This window comes from Tinamus guttatus, unplaced genomic scaffold (assembly GCF_059628265.1).
Source record: "Tinamus guttatus ecotype Peru unplaced genomic scaffold, ASM5962826v1 Tinamus_guttatus_pri_ptg000010l, whole genome shotgun sequence".
Taxonomy (NCBI): Eukaryota; Metazoa; Chordata; class Aves; order Tinamiformes; family Tinamidae; genus Tinamus; species Tinamus guttatus.
Window position 1 is genome coordinate 4,640,051 of NW_028288544.1, and position 12,980 is coordinate 4,653,030.

The window sequence follows — 12,980 nt, forward strand, 5'->3', positions numbered from 1 at the left end:
GAGCCATACGTTTGAGAGGCATCTTCAGGAGGAAGAGGAATTGAAATGTCAGGCACCAAGAATTGGATGACATTGAGAAGCACGATGAAGTGTAAAGCACAAGCGTGTGTCAGTGACAACAGATGGGAATAACATGAGTGCAAACAGATCAGTCTAAGTGTGTCTAGTAATGACAGAGACGAGCTAATGCCATTGGGTAACACAGCTTATTGTTTTAGGAGAGCAGTTTGCTAGCTGCGGCTGCTGAGATTTTAGGTCCTCAAAGCTTTTTCTGTTATCTGCCCCAAACTTCAACAGAGTAAGTGTACAACCTCTAGCAAAGTGCTGAATGGGCTTGTCCTAAAAAAAGGTTTGTCGTACATAACATAGCTTTGCTTCCTGAGAGACTGGGAAGGCATATGATATCTAAACACATAAAAATTAATCTATAAGTACACAGGGAGGAAAGGAGAGTTATTTGAAGAACAATGCTGAGCTAGGAACCTACAGGTAGAAATGACAAGGCAGGAATTTGGAATTTGGTTCTGGAACAGACTTCAGTAGATTGGGTCACGTGAATAAAAAAACCTGCTAATATTCACAGGGGTGGACAATGTATTTACAGGATGAATATATGATCAGGCTGTGTGCCGCACTGGGGAACTGGCCTTGAAGGCCTAGGACGTGCATTCCGTTGCGTTTCCCTCAGATGCCTGTGTAGTGAGTTGACTCAGCAGCTTTCGGAGCTCCTGATGTTTCACCTTGCGTTGCCTACAGCAAACACACTGGGCCATGTTGAATCCTAATGAGAAACAGCAGTATTGTCTCTTCAGACAGCTTACATAGTCACTAATGTTAAAGGTAATGAATAGCAGCTGCGTTTTCCTTGTATTCACTGTAGGAAAGCCTTCCATTTGCATGGCTGAGATAAAGAATAGTATTCCAAGAGAGCACTGCTGCATGAATATATTGTTAATTTCAGTGGGGAAAAAAAGGATAAATGAAGGATCTGAGATGAGTCAATAATTGCAACCTTGGTTTTGAAGGCAACTGGCCTCAAATACAGTAATATGAAATCAAGTACAACAGATAACTGCTGCTTCGTTAAATCTTTACATGCAAAAAGAGAAAGACATAGCAACAGACAGCTGAGAAAACAAACTGCAAAGAATATTAAAAGATAAAAGTAGGGAGTGGGAATTGTTTTTATTTTTTAAAGCATCTCTGTTTTGCTCCTCTTTTTAGTATTAAGAATATTTAAAAGCATAACTACTCTACTGCTATTTTTCTTTATGTGCCGATTAAATCTGATGTGCTTTATCTTACTGAGTGAGTAATTTCATCCCTCCCATGTGGACCTGCTTATTCTTGTAGGAGTGTTTTGTGGTGATGGTGGGTTTTTTTGTTGTTTTTTTTTCCCCCACTTATCTTGAAGTATTTTTGTGAAGTGATTGGTGTAAACTAACCGAGATGAAGCCTCCTTACACCACAGTAAAGGTGCCTGTAGGAAATTATAGTAATTTAATATAACTGGCTTTACACATCTCATAAAAGAAACCTTTTCTATGTACATAAGATAGGATATTTAAACAGCATACAGGACTCATTCTACCTTACGCTTTTTGATTAGACAGACTGCCAGTACTGCAGTGTTACTGAACACAGGCACATTTTTTTCTCCAAATCTAATGGTGGAACAGGCAAAAGAGAAAAAAAAAACGGGAGAGAAAGCTATAGTGTCATCTCTCCTAGCATCCAGGGAAGGAAGATAAGTCATTTCATGCAAACATATTGCCTGAATAGGCATGTATTTATAAAGAGCAGTCTATTATGAAAGTTTTCTAATAATACCACTTTAGGAAGCATGAAATCATGCAGTTCTGTGCAAAGACAATACTTGCTTGCAGCTACCTGCATTAAACGTGGAGATTGTCTCCAAATGCCAACTGTTTTGCCCATAAATCTGTTTTGCTCCACAAATACATTCCAGGAATGCTATAAAGTTTCCCAGATTCTAACAGAATTGTGCTGATAACTTTTTGATGATTCCATCTTCCTTTTTCTCCCTGTTAGGTAACCTCAGCATTCTCAGCCCTTGCAGAGAACTGATCTTCATTTATACAAAAACTATGCCTCTAAATTTTCCCAAGAGGGTCCTTATAGTTCTTCCTTGTTGTGCAGTGTTACAGAAAAGTAGCACTCAGGCCCATTATTTGTTAGTTAATAGATCTACTGGCATGCAGACTCTTCTTTGAAGGGGCCAATCAAGCATCTACATGATCTCCTGAGCATTTGGCTGCCTGGTCTCATGGCCAGTGGATACAGGGGCACTGTGGGCATGGTCCATCTATGGAGGCCTCCTCCTCCATCACTTGGAGCTCTTTTAAGCCCAGTCTCCCCATGCTCAACACAGGACCCAGCCAGATGAACCAGGTCACACCAGAAACAGTAACCAAGATCCCAGAGTGCCGGATAAGACTAGTGGTGAGGCCATTCTGAAGTCCAGCTGGACCACAACTCCACCATCAGGGAGGAATGAGACTGGAAATGCTGTGACATTGCTCAGAACCCTGACAATCTATATGTAGAAGGAAAAAAAAAACAACATGAAATTAAGGAAATATTTCCAATCCAGTGTGTGCTATTGTTACTTACATGATTTTTTTCATTAGTTTTTACCAGTTAAACTATGTCCACCAGGAAATTCCCATTGGGAAAGGGAGAAGATAGTGTTGCTATGCAACAGAAGACGTGAACCACAGCATTTTAACATATGAACACAGAACAGCATCTTCGAAAATCAAGTGTAGGGGAGAGAGATACAGAAAATATGTCACGTGGTTGCTTCACATTGCAGCACTTGCCATTCGGTGTAAGCAGGAGCTGATTAGTAACAATAACAGGCAGTGTTTCATCTGACAGAGCAGAGTGATGATGCAAGCAGGCAGCAGCAAGTGAGGAGTATGGCCTTTCTCTAATGTGTGAATGACAGAGGCAAAACTTTCTCCAGCTTCTTTGTTTTGACTGAATAGCAAAAAGGCTGAGGCCAGATTTTCGTTGCTACCGAAGCAAACCACATTCTTCGAGCTCTGGGTCCTGGCAGGCGTGAGCAACGGTGATGGATTGAGACATACTCTGCAGCTCACATAGCTTCTTACGTGACTGCCAATGGGCAGGAAAGAATTTAAAAAGGATGCAGAGGAACTAGCTACAGATTTCATTTTCCATCCCAGCTGAGTTGAGAGCGCACAACAGGGCCTTATGTCATCACTTAAAGCTATATGCTCACAGTTTGCCTTGGAAATAGGTCAGGTCATAAAAGTGTGAAGATAAAGCGATCCTGCTGCTAATGGACAGACTCCCTGCCCAGAAGTTACCATCATTATGGAAGCTGGCCAGCACCCCTTGTTATCTTTCTCAGCAGCATAACCAACAAGTCTGCTTGGGCTTTCAAAGTTTCCACTTGGAAAGCTGAGAAAACATGCTAAGCTGTATCTCAGTGATTTGGGCCGCTCCAGGCAGGGTCTCTAGAGTAAAGATTTGGGAGATCTGGCAGAGCCTGTGAAGATTCATATGGAAGGATTTTATTCGGACACAGTCTAGAAAATCATAGCAATTCTTCTGGTGAACTGCCTTATGGAAGTTCACTATTGGTGGCAGCTATAATTTCTTTTGATGGCAACTTTTGATGTTCTGCATTTGGCCTGGACAGATGTCTAGGTACACTTGGAAATACTCTGCCCATAGCTCTCACCTGGGATCAGTAATGAGCGGAAGGTGATGTCTGTTAACTCTCACATCTGAGGACAGACAGCAGTAAATAACTCTGAGCAAGCAAACAGTTGTCCCACTAAAAATCGGGACAGACTGAATCCCAAAGGGAGCATCCCTTTCTCGGGATGTCTCGAAGCGGAGACATCTCTCTCTCAGGCAGAGACAAAAATAGTCAGTAACAATTTGAGTTTGAATGAGTCATAGTCTAGGAGTAAGAACAGCTCTTCCAGATCCTCATGGAGCAGAGCTGAGGGAGCTGCCAGAGAGAGCTATTAGCTTGTGACTAGGATACTGGCTTTCATTCCTAGTAATGAAGTAATATATATATAATATTCAGCTATGCAGGAGAAAGCACAGTGTAAATTTATGTCTTTCCGAGCACTCACTGTTTCTGATACTACTGACTAGAAAGTACGTGCATCCCACAGAGCAACTTCTATGCTTGATCATAGTGAACTTCATTTGCTATATTTAAGGTGAAAATAGAAAGCAGTAGGAAAAGAAGTTCAATCGCTTTATCAGTTCATCAAAGCAAGTGGAAATGTCTGTTTGCTATATAAAAGATAATGAGAGAAATTTGTTCTTAGCTCCTTTAGCTCAGTCAGCTCATGTACTCATGTGTGAAATTACCCAAGGGAAAAGACATAAGTCTGTGCAGGAACCCGTATTGGCCTTAGATTTGACTGGCAGTGCAGTTTATGTTATAAAATTAAATTTTCTGTTTCTTGCATAGCAAAATTTGTCTCTTTTCACGATTTAAAAAGCACGGGTAGGTTGCCATAGGCTAGGAGCCTCTCTTCATGTTATCTACCAACAGACTCGGTCTACTGCTTGCTGTTGTGAAATACAATTGGAATCGGAGAGCCACAGCTGAAAAATCTGCACTTTCAGTCTGTTTCCAGTTCAATGGACTGAGTAAAAGAGAATTTGCATTTTCATAACCATTGTAATAATGTTCATGCTCATTATCATGATAGCTTAGCGAAAAACAAAATTAGCAAATCATTGAGTTTCTTTGTCTGTGTGGGCTTTTCTGCAGACTCACATCTGTCTGTTTTGTCACTTTGGATATTGTTTTGCCCTAGTGCCAGCGGTTACATGGATGTGGACATCAGTGACAGTTAGAAATACTTGTCTGCAAATTCCCTATGCAGAAGTCAGTGCAACATTCCTAACCAGGATACAGAGATTCTTTTATGTTGCTTCTTCTGTTTTTTCTTTATAAAGTCATGACCTATTTACTCAAGAACGGCTTGCTCTCCCCAGGCCCAGAAAGGAATTTATTGTCTTTCTTTCATTTTCTTCTGTTCTCTTGGTCTTATCATTATTCAAGAATGATGAAATCAGATGCACTGTTTCCTCCCCAGCAAGAGCTCTCTTTTACACCTAGTTTTTCAACTGGATTACTTTAATGCTCAGGAATTTCAAGTGGAGATAATAGTAACATTTTAGCCATTACGGTTTAAGGGTATAAGAAAGACAAGTTTTGCAGGGAGAGATAATAAGATGTAGGAGATAAAAGATAGTGGGAAGTAATTTTTGAAGGGTTTAATATTCTGGATTTAAAAAAAAAATCCAAATTTTCAGATATCTTTATGTTGGTCTTATGTCTTGGTTTTATGTCTTGTTTCTTTTGGAAATCTTGTGATGTTTGACTTAACTTCCAAGATGTTTAATTTTGATTCACTAGGAAAAAATACTGAATATAACCTTAATTTCAAATAGGCTTTATGAATTTCATTTTCAATCATATGTAGCATTATGTAAGGTATTTTACTTAAAAAATCATTGCAAATATGTTTGGGTTCTGTTCTTCTATAATGTAAATTAATTTGTGCATTGGTAGCAGAAAATAGGACTGGTTTTAACATGTATTTTCCATAGCCAACCAGACTTCACTCCTGCCATGGTTTTCTGGCAGGACTATATACCAAAACTAAGAGCTAGACTCCTCCTCCTGCAGTTAAGCTATCAGATGCTATTAACTTTTCTACTAAGCCTCACTGGCTGATTATACTCAGGTACTAGTTCCCCCAGGAATGTTCCTTGGATAAGCACCAGAAACATCCAGTCACCCCAAATCAATGTAGATTTCGATAAGACTAATGAAATCATGTTATACATACTGTCTTGTTACATTTGTCTAAATTTTGCTTTGCACATTTATCTTCAAATTGACAGGCACTGTATTTTTTATTCACTGAAAATTAACAGTTGCTTATTGTCAGTTATTTTAGTTGCAGATACTGAAAATGTCCATTTTTGTATCTACAAAAATGTAAATACAGCATCAATACAGGAAACCATAAATTGCATGGACTTTGCTGGCTGTAGAAGGAAAGCAAGGCTCATTTCAATATTATTGCTTGATGAAGTGTCATTCTTAAATGCTCTGGCTGTGATCAGAATCAAACTCTTCTTGGTACTGAATAGTGATGCTTGTCAGTTTGGTGTATACTTTGTAGAATAATCAGGCAAAGAAAGAAAGAAGTGTTGTTGTCTCCATTAGATACATAAGAAACTGAGGCACAGATAAAATGATTTTTGCACACAGAATAAATTTATTTAAAGGCAGAAAATCAGTCCCAGGGCTTGTGAATTTTAGATCATTGATTTAATCCTGTCATCTGGTGTCTCAATGAAACTGCAGGATGAGCAAGTTTACCTATATGTACCTATATGTGTAGTTACAAAATCTATAGTAGAATTGCTTGATGATATATAAACAAGAATTGATCTTTGAATTGATTTCCATAAGGCATGACCATTTACTGATACACATGAACTAATCTGAGATAACCAATTTCTGGTCATGCTACTTTTTGAACAGCTGTTTACATGGAGGGACGAGGGATTTGGAAAGATCTACAAGTCTGAATTTTTTAATGCTTTTCTTAAAATAAATATGTTTCTGTAGAAGGTGAAAGATAAGCTTGAGAAATGAAGCCCAGTGTCATTCTAAAGCAGCATTTTAGCCAATGATAGGAATTACAGACTTCCCAAGACCTTACGGTTTTTAAGTGCTGCTGCATACAGGGTAGCAATCGAAAATGATCTTCTCATGCTTTGTTTCTTGTGAATGGCTCTTTCTGCTGTTTTTGAAGCTCTTTTGCCTTCTATTAATAGTGAATTCCAAAAAATGAGGTTTTCAGGTCAAGATATTAAAAAAAAATCTCTTATTGTAGATACAGCACTAGAGTATGCCTGAAATACTAGATTCAATAAAATACAAAGATTTCATTTAGAGAGCCTGAACAGCATGGTATAGAGAATAGCAAATTTTGTATTTCATGAACTAAGTCAGCATCTGCCCATCACACTGCTGGATTCACACTCATTTTAATAGGAGGAAAATTTTCATTGATTTCAGTGTCTTTCTGACAAAGTGTTGAATGAAAAAAAAACAGTTTTTCTCATATACCTACAATATATGTTACTATATGTACTTGGTTTATGTCCATTATGTGAAGTAGGCTGCAACCTTATTAACTGCCATTCTACTTAAGGGCTGCAGAGCGGTAGTGATTGCACTTCTAAGAAGTGCAGAAAACTTCTCCAGCTTGTTCCTTCAGGGAACAATCCAGCTTGTGCCTCTGATTAGGCAAGGGGAGTGTGAAGAGTGATATTGTTAAAAGGCTGTCAGGATATTCTTATAGTGGTTGTGCAAAGATGCTAAAGACCAGTCATTCATGGACCTTACCTTTAGATTTCCACCAGCTATCCTCAAATCTTTCTCCCAAGTTGGAGAACTGCCCCTGGGGGACACACTGCCCTAGAAAGAGTATTAGGAATCGGAAGAGCCCATTGACAGTAATCCCTTGAGAGAAGACTGAGAGATATGGCTGAGCAGAGGGAATATGGAAGAGCTGGAGTCACAGAATAGAGTGGAAGTGAATGGGCAGCTCCCAGAGGAAGAATAAGGGCACATTTCACTGCTGGAAGCCTCACAAATTCCTCACAGCAGGATGCAAGGCAATCACAATCTGCCTGGCACTCTGGTTATACAGTCGAGCAAGCCAGCTGGCTGTGCTGGGTGAGAAATTCAGGAATGAGGTGAGAAGGAGGGACAAAGGGAAACTCAGGAACTAGTTCCCAGTTTGGGAAACTAGGTGCATTTGGCACTTGAGTTTTGCTTCAGCTTAATTTAACCCAGTGCTGGCGAGCGGCACTCAAGTTCATGTGCAAAGAGGATATGGAAGGGAAAAGTACTAAGAGCAAAAGTAAACTGACAAAAAATGAAAAAAAATACATTGAACAAAGCTTTGAAATGTTTGACTTGGGTTTGATTGCCACAGGGGGGAGATCTAAGACTGAAATAGTCCTTCCAGACCTGTGATACATGGGAGGAATCCTTCAGCAGACTCATTGCTACCGCATTCAACACTGGGTTTGTGGCTGGTGGGACAGCTGGATGATTACATCAAATCATACTGCCAGATGACACAAGAAGACCTGTGACATTCTTGGAAAAAAAGCAAATAATGCTTAATGAAAAGCAGAACTCTTCTGACACTGTAATCCTTTTGACACACTAAACTTTCTCCATTATGATTCTTTTTCTCTAAAACACACACACTAGCTGTGGGAAACTAACAGCTGTTTCCCTCAGGGTTATGCGTGCAAAACTTTCACAAATCTTTTGGAAGAGGATCCTTTCTGTAAAAAAAGGCAAATGTTTCCCTGAGTGGGAAGTTGGATGCAGGTTGTGTGGGTCTGTTAAATGGTAGCAAATGAACATCACTACAGAGACAGCATAAATTAAATTCACCACAAAGATTATTTCTTTAAATATAAAAAGCAGAATTGATAGAAAAGCTTTTGCCGGAATAATATAATCAGGCATATCCACTTTGTGCCATGCTGAAATGATCCAAAGGAAATGAATTTGGCATCCATCAAAGCACCATCATCAGTAGGATTAAAAAAACACATTTGTAGACACCCTTTATGTGGAATAATGAAGTACTGCACGAGGCAGCCCATAGCAGGTTGCAGCTAATTGTTGTTGTTTCCGTACGGATTCCTGACAACCGCAGGGCACAGGCACTCTCTGGTACTGAAGTGTTCTCACTGAATGTTAATCAGTTCTACATGCCCATCATAACAAATTGACTCTACAATTTGTCCTTCAGGACTTCTCATGCACAGCGTACAATAAAAAGTAACTTATAGTCTAGGATTAAGAGACAAGTCATCTGGTTTGTATTCTCCATAGAAGGACGCAGCAGCTAATGTTAATATATAATGGTTTGTGATTTTAATTCCTTGGCTTTACCTTTACCTGCAGGATTGTTTGTGTTGTATTTTTAGTCCAGGATCACTGAATCTGGATATATCAGAAAATTCAAGTTGACTTCTGATCTAGTGGTGTTGTCTCCAAAAATGTGCATAGTTGAGCTTTCAGTGAACTACCTGCTGTGTGTGCATTCAAACCTCTTGAGGTCAACCTAGAGCATGTTTCACAGCTGAAGTTCTTGTCCTGGCCAAGCCCACATCTCTCTTTCAAAGAGAGAACCCCATAAAAAACTGACATCCCAGGAGACTTGTTCTGTGCTCTATGTGCAAAAACAAGGGTCTGTGTCTACCTCTGTCTGCAGGTCTTCATGAGCTCGGGATAAGTAATGCTGTTTTTAATGACTTTACCTCTATTTCTGTTTAGTTTTCAGGACTTTACTTGTTGTCATTCTTCACTATCCTTGTTGGGCTGGTGCTCTACTCCTCCACTTCCACCTACGTAGCCCAGGATCCTCGGGTGTACAAGCAGTTTCGAAATCCTTCAGGACCTGTTGTGGACCTGCCAGCCTCCGGCCAGCTGGAGCCTTCAGTAACATACACCAGCCTCGGGCAGGAGACAGAAGAGGAGCCTCACGTTAGAGTTGCTTAAACCCCAGGCTGTTGGTCACCTACTGATGATTTAGTGGAGCTCGTATATCCATTATCTCTGTATTGTACATAGAGAAAGGTATTTACCAGGTGCAGTTACACTGGTGAGCTGCAAGGTAGCAAATAAGGAAAGCTCATAATTAATTGTTCCAGGGTGTTCATTGCAAGGAGATGCCAGTCCCACATTTATGGCATTAACAGCATGTTTGCAACACAAACTGCTGTACATGGATCACTAAATGCCAAACTACCTGCAAAAGATACTCGAAATAAAGGCTGAATTTGCAAGAAGGAAAGATCATAAAGGGTGTTTTTGCACCTATTGAGCGATATTACGCCTAAACCACACAATTTGTGGAAAAACAACTTGTTTAGTGTAAATATAATTGTGCAGTCACTGTTGATTTCTCTGTAAGATTTGTTTGGTTTGCACAAAATAGGTGGTTACTCATGGTAAAAACACCCTGACACATTTTTGCTAGCACCTTGTATTTGATTAGGAAAAGATAATTAGTTCATCTGTGCTATCTCTCTAGTTGCCCCTTCTAGGTAATCTGTTCCATGAATCCAGAGGAGGGACAACTTACAATATCCGTCTCTATTCTAGGAATAGGTATAAGGCGAGCATTTTAGTCTTTCTATATTTGCAGAAATGAAGTACTCCAGCATTGACCTTTCTGTGTTCCATGACAGATTTCCTAGAGGCTGAGGTTCTGCGTCAGGTGACAGGGAGTTAGTTTCTCTGTAATCATGACTAATACAGATTTCTTACTTTTTAAATTTTAATCTGTAAAAAGAAAAAAAAATGCTTTTTCTAGTTTCCTATCTATTGTACCTCTCCATGGTAAGCTGACATGGCATGTGGATCTTGGCATAGATACCCAGTGCACCAAGGGCGCCTTCTGCTGTTCCAGTTTACTTATTCTCATGTGGTTCATTAACAACAGACATTTAGAAACCATGCCCATTTTTCACAAAAACCCACAAACTGTAAAAATCAAGAAGATTATGTGAGTAATTCATGACTAGAAAGATCAAACCCTCTGCTGGTATTGCTGCAGTAGCACAAAGACATTCATGCCAATGGTGTGTAACCAATTAATTTTCCTTAAGTACAAAATTATCAGAAGAATTCAGCAGTTTTCTTATTTTCCTGGGGAAATGTGAAAGTAGGAAGGGTGTGCTCTACAACTGTACCTCTGCTCCAGGAGCCTTATCAGAAATGGGGGAAATCTTAGTTACGGACATGAAAATCCTTACCTGCCTGAATATTGTGCTTTGGCAAGAGCATGATAAAAGGAAAAGAAGTCAATATTTCAACAGCCATCATCTATTTTTGACTTAAAGTCATGGAAAGGAAGATAGTCTTATGTCTAACAGATAGGACAGGGATTCAGGAGAGTTTGTCACACCTCTGTGGGATTTTGGGCATACCTTCTGTATAGCTTAGTTTCCCAACCTGTATATAAGAAGATAGTGTTATTTTACCTACCTCACAGAGGTGCCAAGGGACCAAGGTCTTTTAGAACACTTCAAGTTCTTCAGAGAAAGGGAGTTTAAGTACAAAATAGTGATATAGAAGTGTGTATACATTCATTGTGTTTGAAAATGGGGTTTACAACAGGGTTGATGAATTTTTTGCTTGTGGGCATATGAGATGAATTTGATTTAAAAGGCATTTTGCTAAAGAAGTCTGACTCAAGTGAAAATGTAGGGCTTTGTGTTTGAAAAATGCAACTTACCTATTTCTATTTTAAAAAGAAAAAAAAATGCATACTCTGGAGATTAGAAAGGCCACACAGTTCAACCAAGCAGGATGAATTTCTGCTGAGGTAACATTCATCTTTTACAGTCCTTTCTGCTTTAACATGAAAAGGAGAAAAAGCAGATTGGAAGATGTTTTTATACAAATATAAATGAGGTGATGAATGCTAAGATTCTATTGAACAGCAGAATATCTGTTATATCTTATTCTTCCTGTGGATGAGAAAAAGAGGCAATTTCTGTCCCATCATGTCTGCCATGATGCTGCTGCAGCTTAGGGGAAGGTCTGCAGTGTTGTCAAACCATGCCCAAAACTTCTGCAAAATCTTCAGTTATAACTGCATGCTTTGAAAAATAACAAATTTACATTATTTTTTCTGCCTTCAGATTTTTTAATGTTATGTAGTATTCATGTTTCCAAGCTTTTTCACTATATCCACTGAGGGTTAAAAACTGATTCCCACCAGAGAACCAGATTTCATATTCTCCAGAATATGGGTCTTCCAAGATCTAAGGATGAAAGGAGTCACAGTAAAAAAAAAAAAAAAAAAAAAAGAAAGAAAAGAAAAGACACTATAAGAAAGAGCCACCCTGGGGTTACTGCCTCTCCCAATCTGAACGGAGAATTGTTTGACTCCCTTTGGCACATCAGGGCAAGGCTCGAGGGGTGGGAGTCCAGGTAGGACATATATGGTTGGGTGAAGCCCTCATGCATTAAGGGCCAGCAAACATCCTCAGGTCAAGCCCTGTGATGATTTCAACTTGAAGCTGGTTTTGGTACCTTCTCCGAGGAGCATGGGCTCTGGCTACAAATATAACGGGTCTCTCAGATTCCTGGAGTCACCATGGGCACCTGTCATCACAGTCTCTTTGCTACCTTTTATACCAATTAAATACCTTTCTCTGAGCATTAGTCCCTGTGTTGGTCTTGAGAGCTTTGAGGACTATGTGTGTTTGTTTCATGTTTACAATTCCTTTATTTTGCATAATTGTTTTGGTTTACTTCATTATTAGTATTTATTTTTAAGCCAAATGTTTGTAGTCCTTTCGCCGCCTCCTTTTCATTTTTCTGACGCTAATTTGTAGATGTCTTATGAGAAACAACTTGAAGAAGACATGCCCGGTTCAGTTTCCTGATCTGGGAGTTTTTGCATGCAAAGGTTTGCAACTATGGATGGCTGAGAGGTGCCATCTAAAGCAATTTTTGTAGGTTATTTTAAAAGGCTCCATTGTATGGAAATGAATCATGAGTGGTCCAATTTGTACTCTACACCCAACAACCAGCCAATACATTCTTGCACATGAAGACTTTGAAGACTGGGAGATCTTTCTGTGGGGTTGCTTTACTTATTATGTCTCTAATGAAAAAATAAGAAAAAAAAAGAAAAAGAAAAGTTGATACTTCATTTAGCCCCAGCGTGCTAGTACTGGATGGACCTCAAAGGAAAATAGTAGTATAGCTTTACAAGTAACTGTTGATTGAAAAAGTGAGGTCTACTTTTTTTTTTTTTCCTGCAATTCGAGACCTCAGTACACACCAGCTATCTAACTGGCAGCTACTCTACTTATTGTGATAGGAC

General features: G+C 39.3%; 1 protein-coding gene across 1 annotated transcript in view; it reads left to right on the plus strand.

Moving 5' to 3' along the window:
• Positions 1-10,410, plus strand: part of SLC35F1 (solute carrier family 35 member F1) — a 221,345-nt gene extending 210,935 nt beyond the window's left edge. Inside the window, exon 8 of the mRNA XM_088522718.1 lies at positions 9,413-10,410. Within this exon, the coding sequence (XP_088378844.1) occupies positions 9,413-9,637 (225 nt within the window). The 3' untranslated portion in view covers positions 9,638-10,410. The remainder of the gene's footprint in view (positions 1-9,412) is intronic.
• The last annotated feature ends 2,570 nt before the right edge of the window (positions 10,411-12,980 follow it).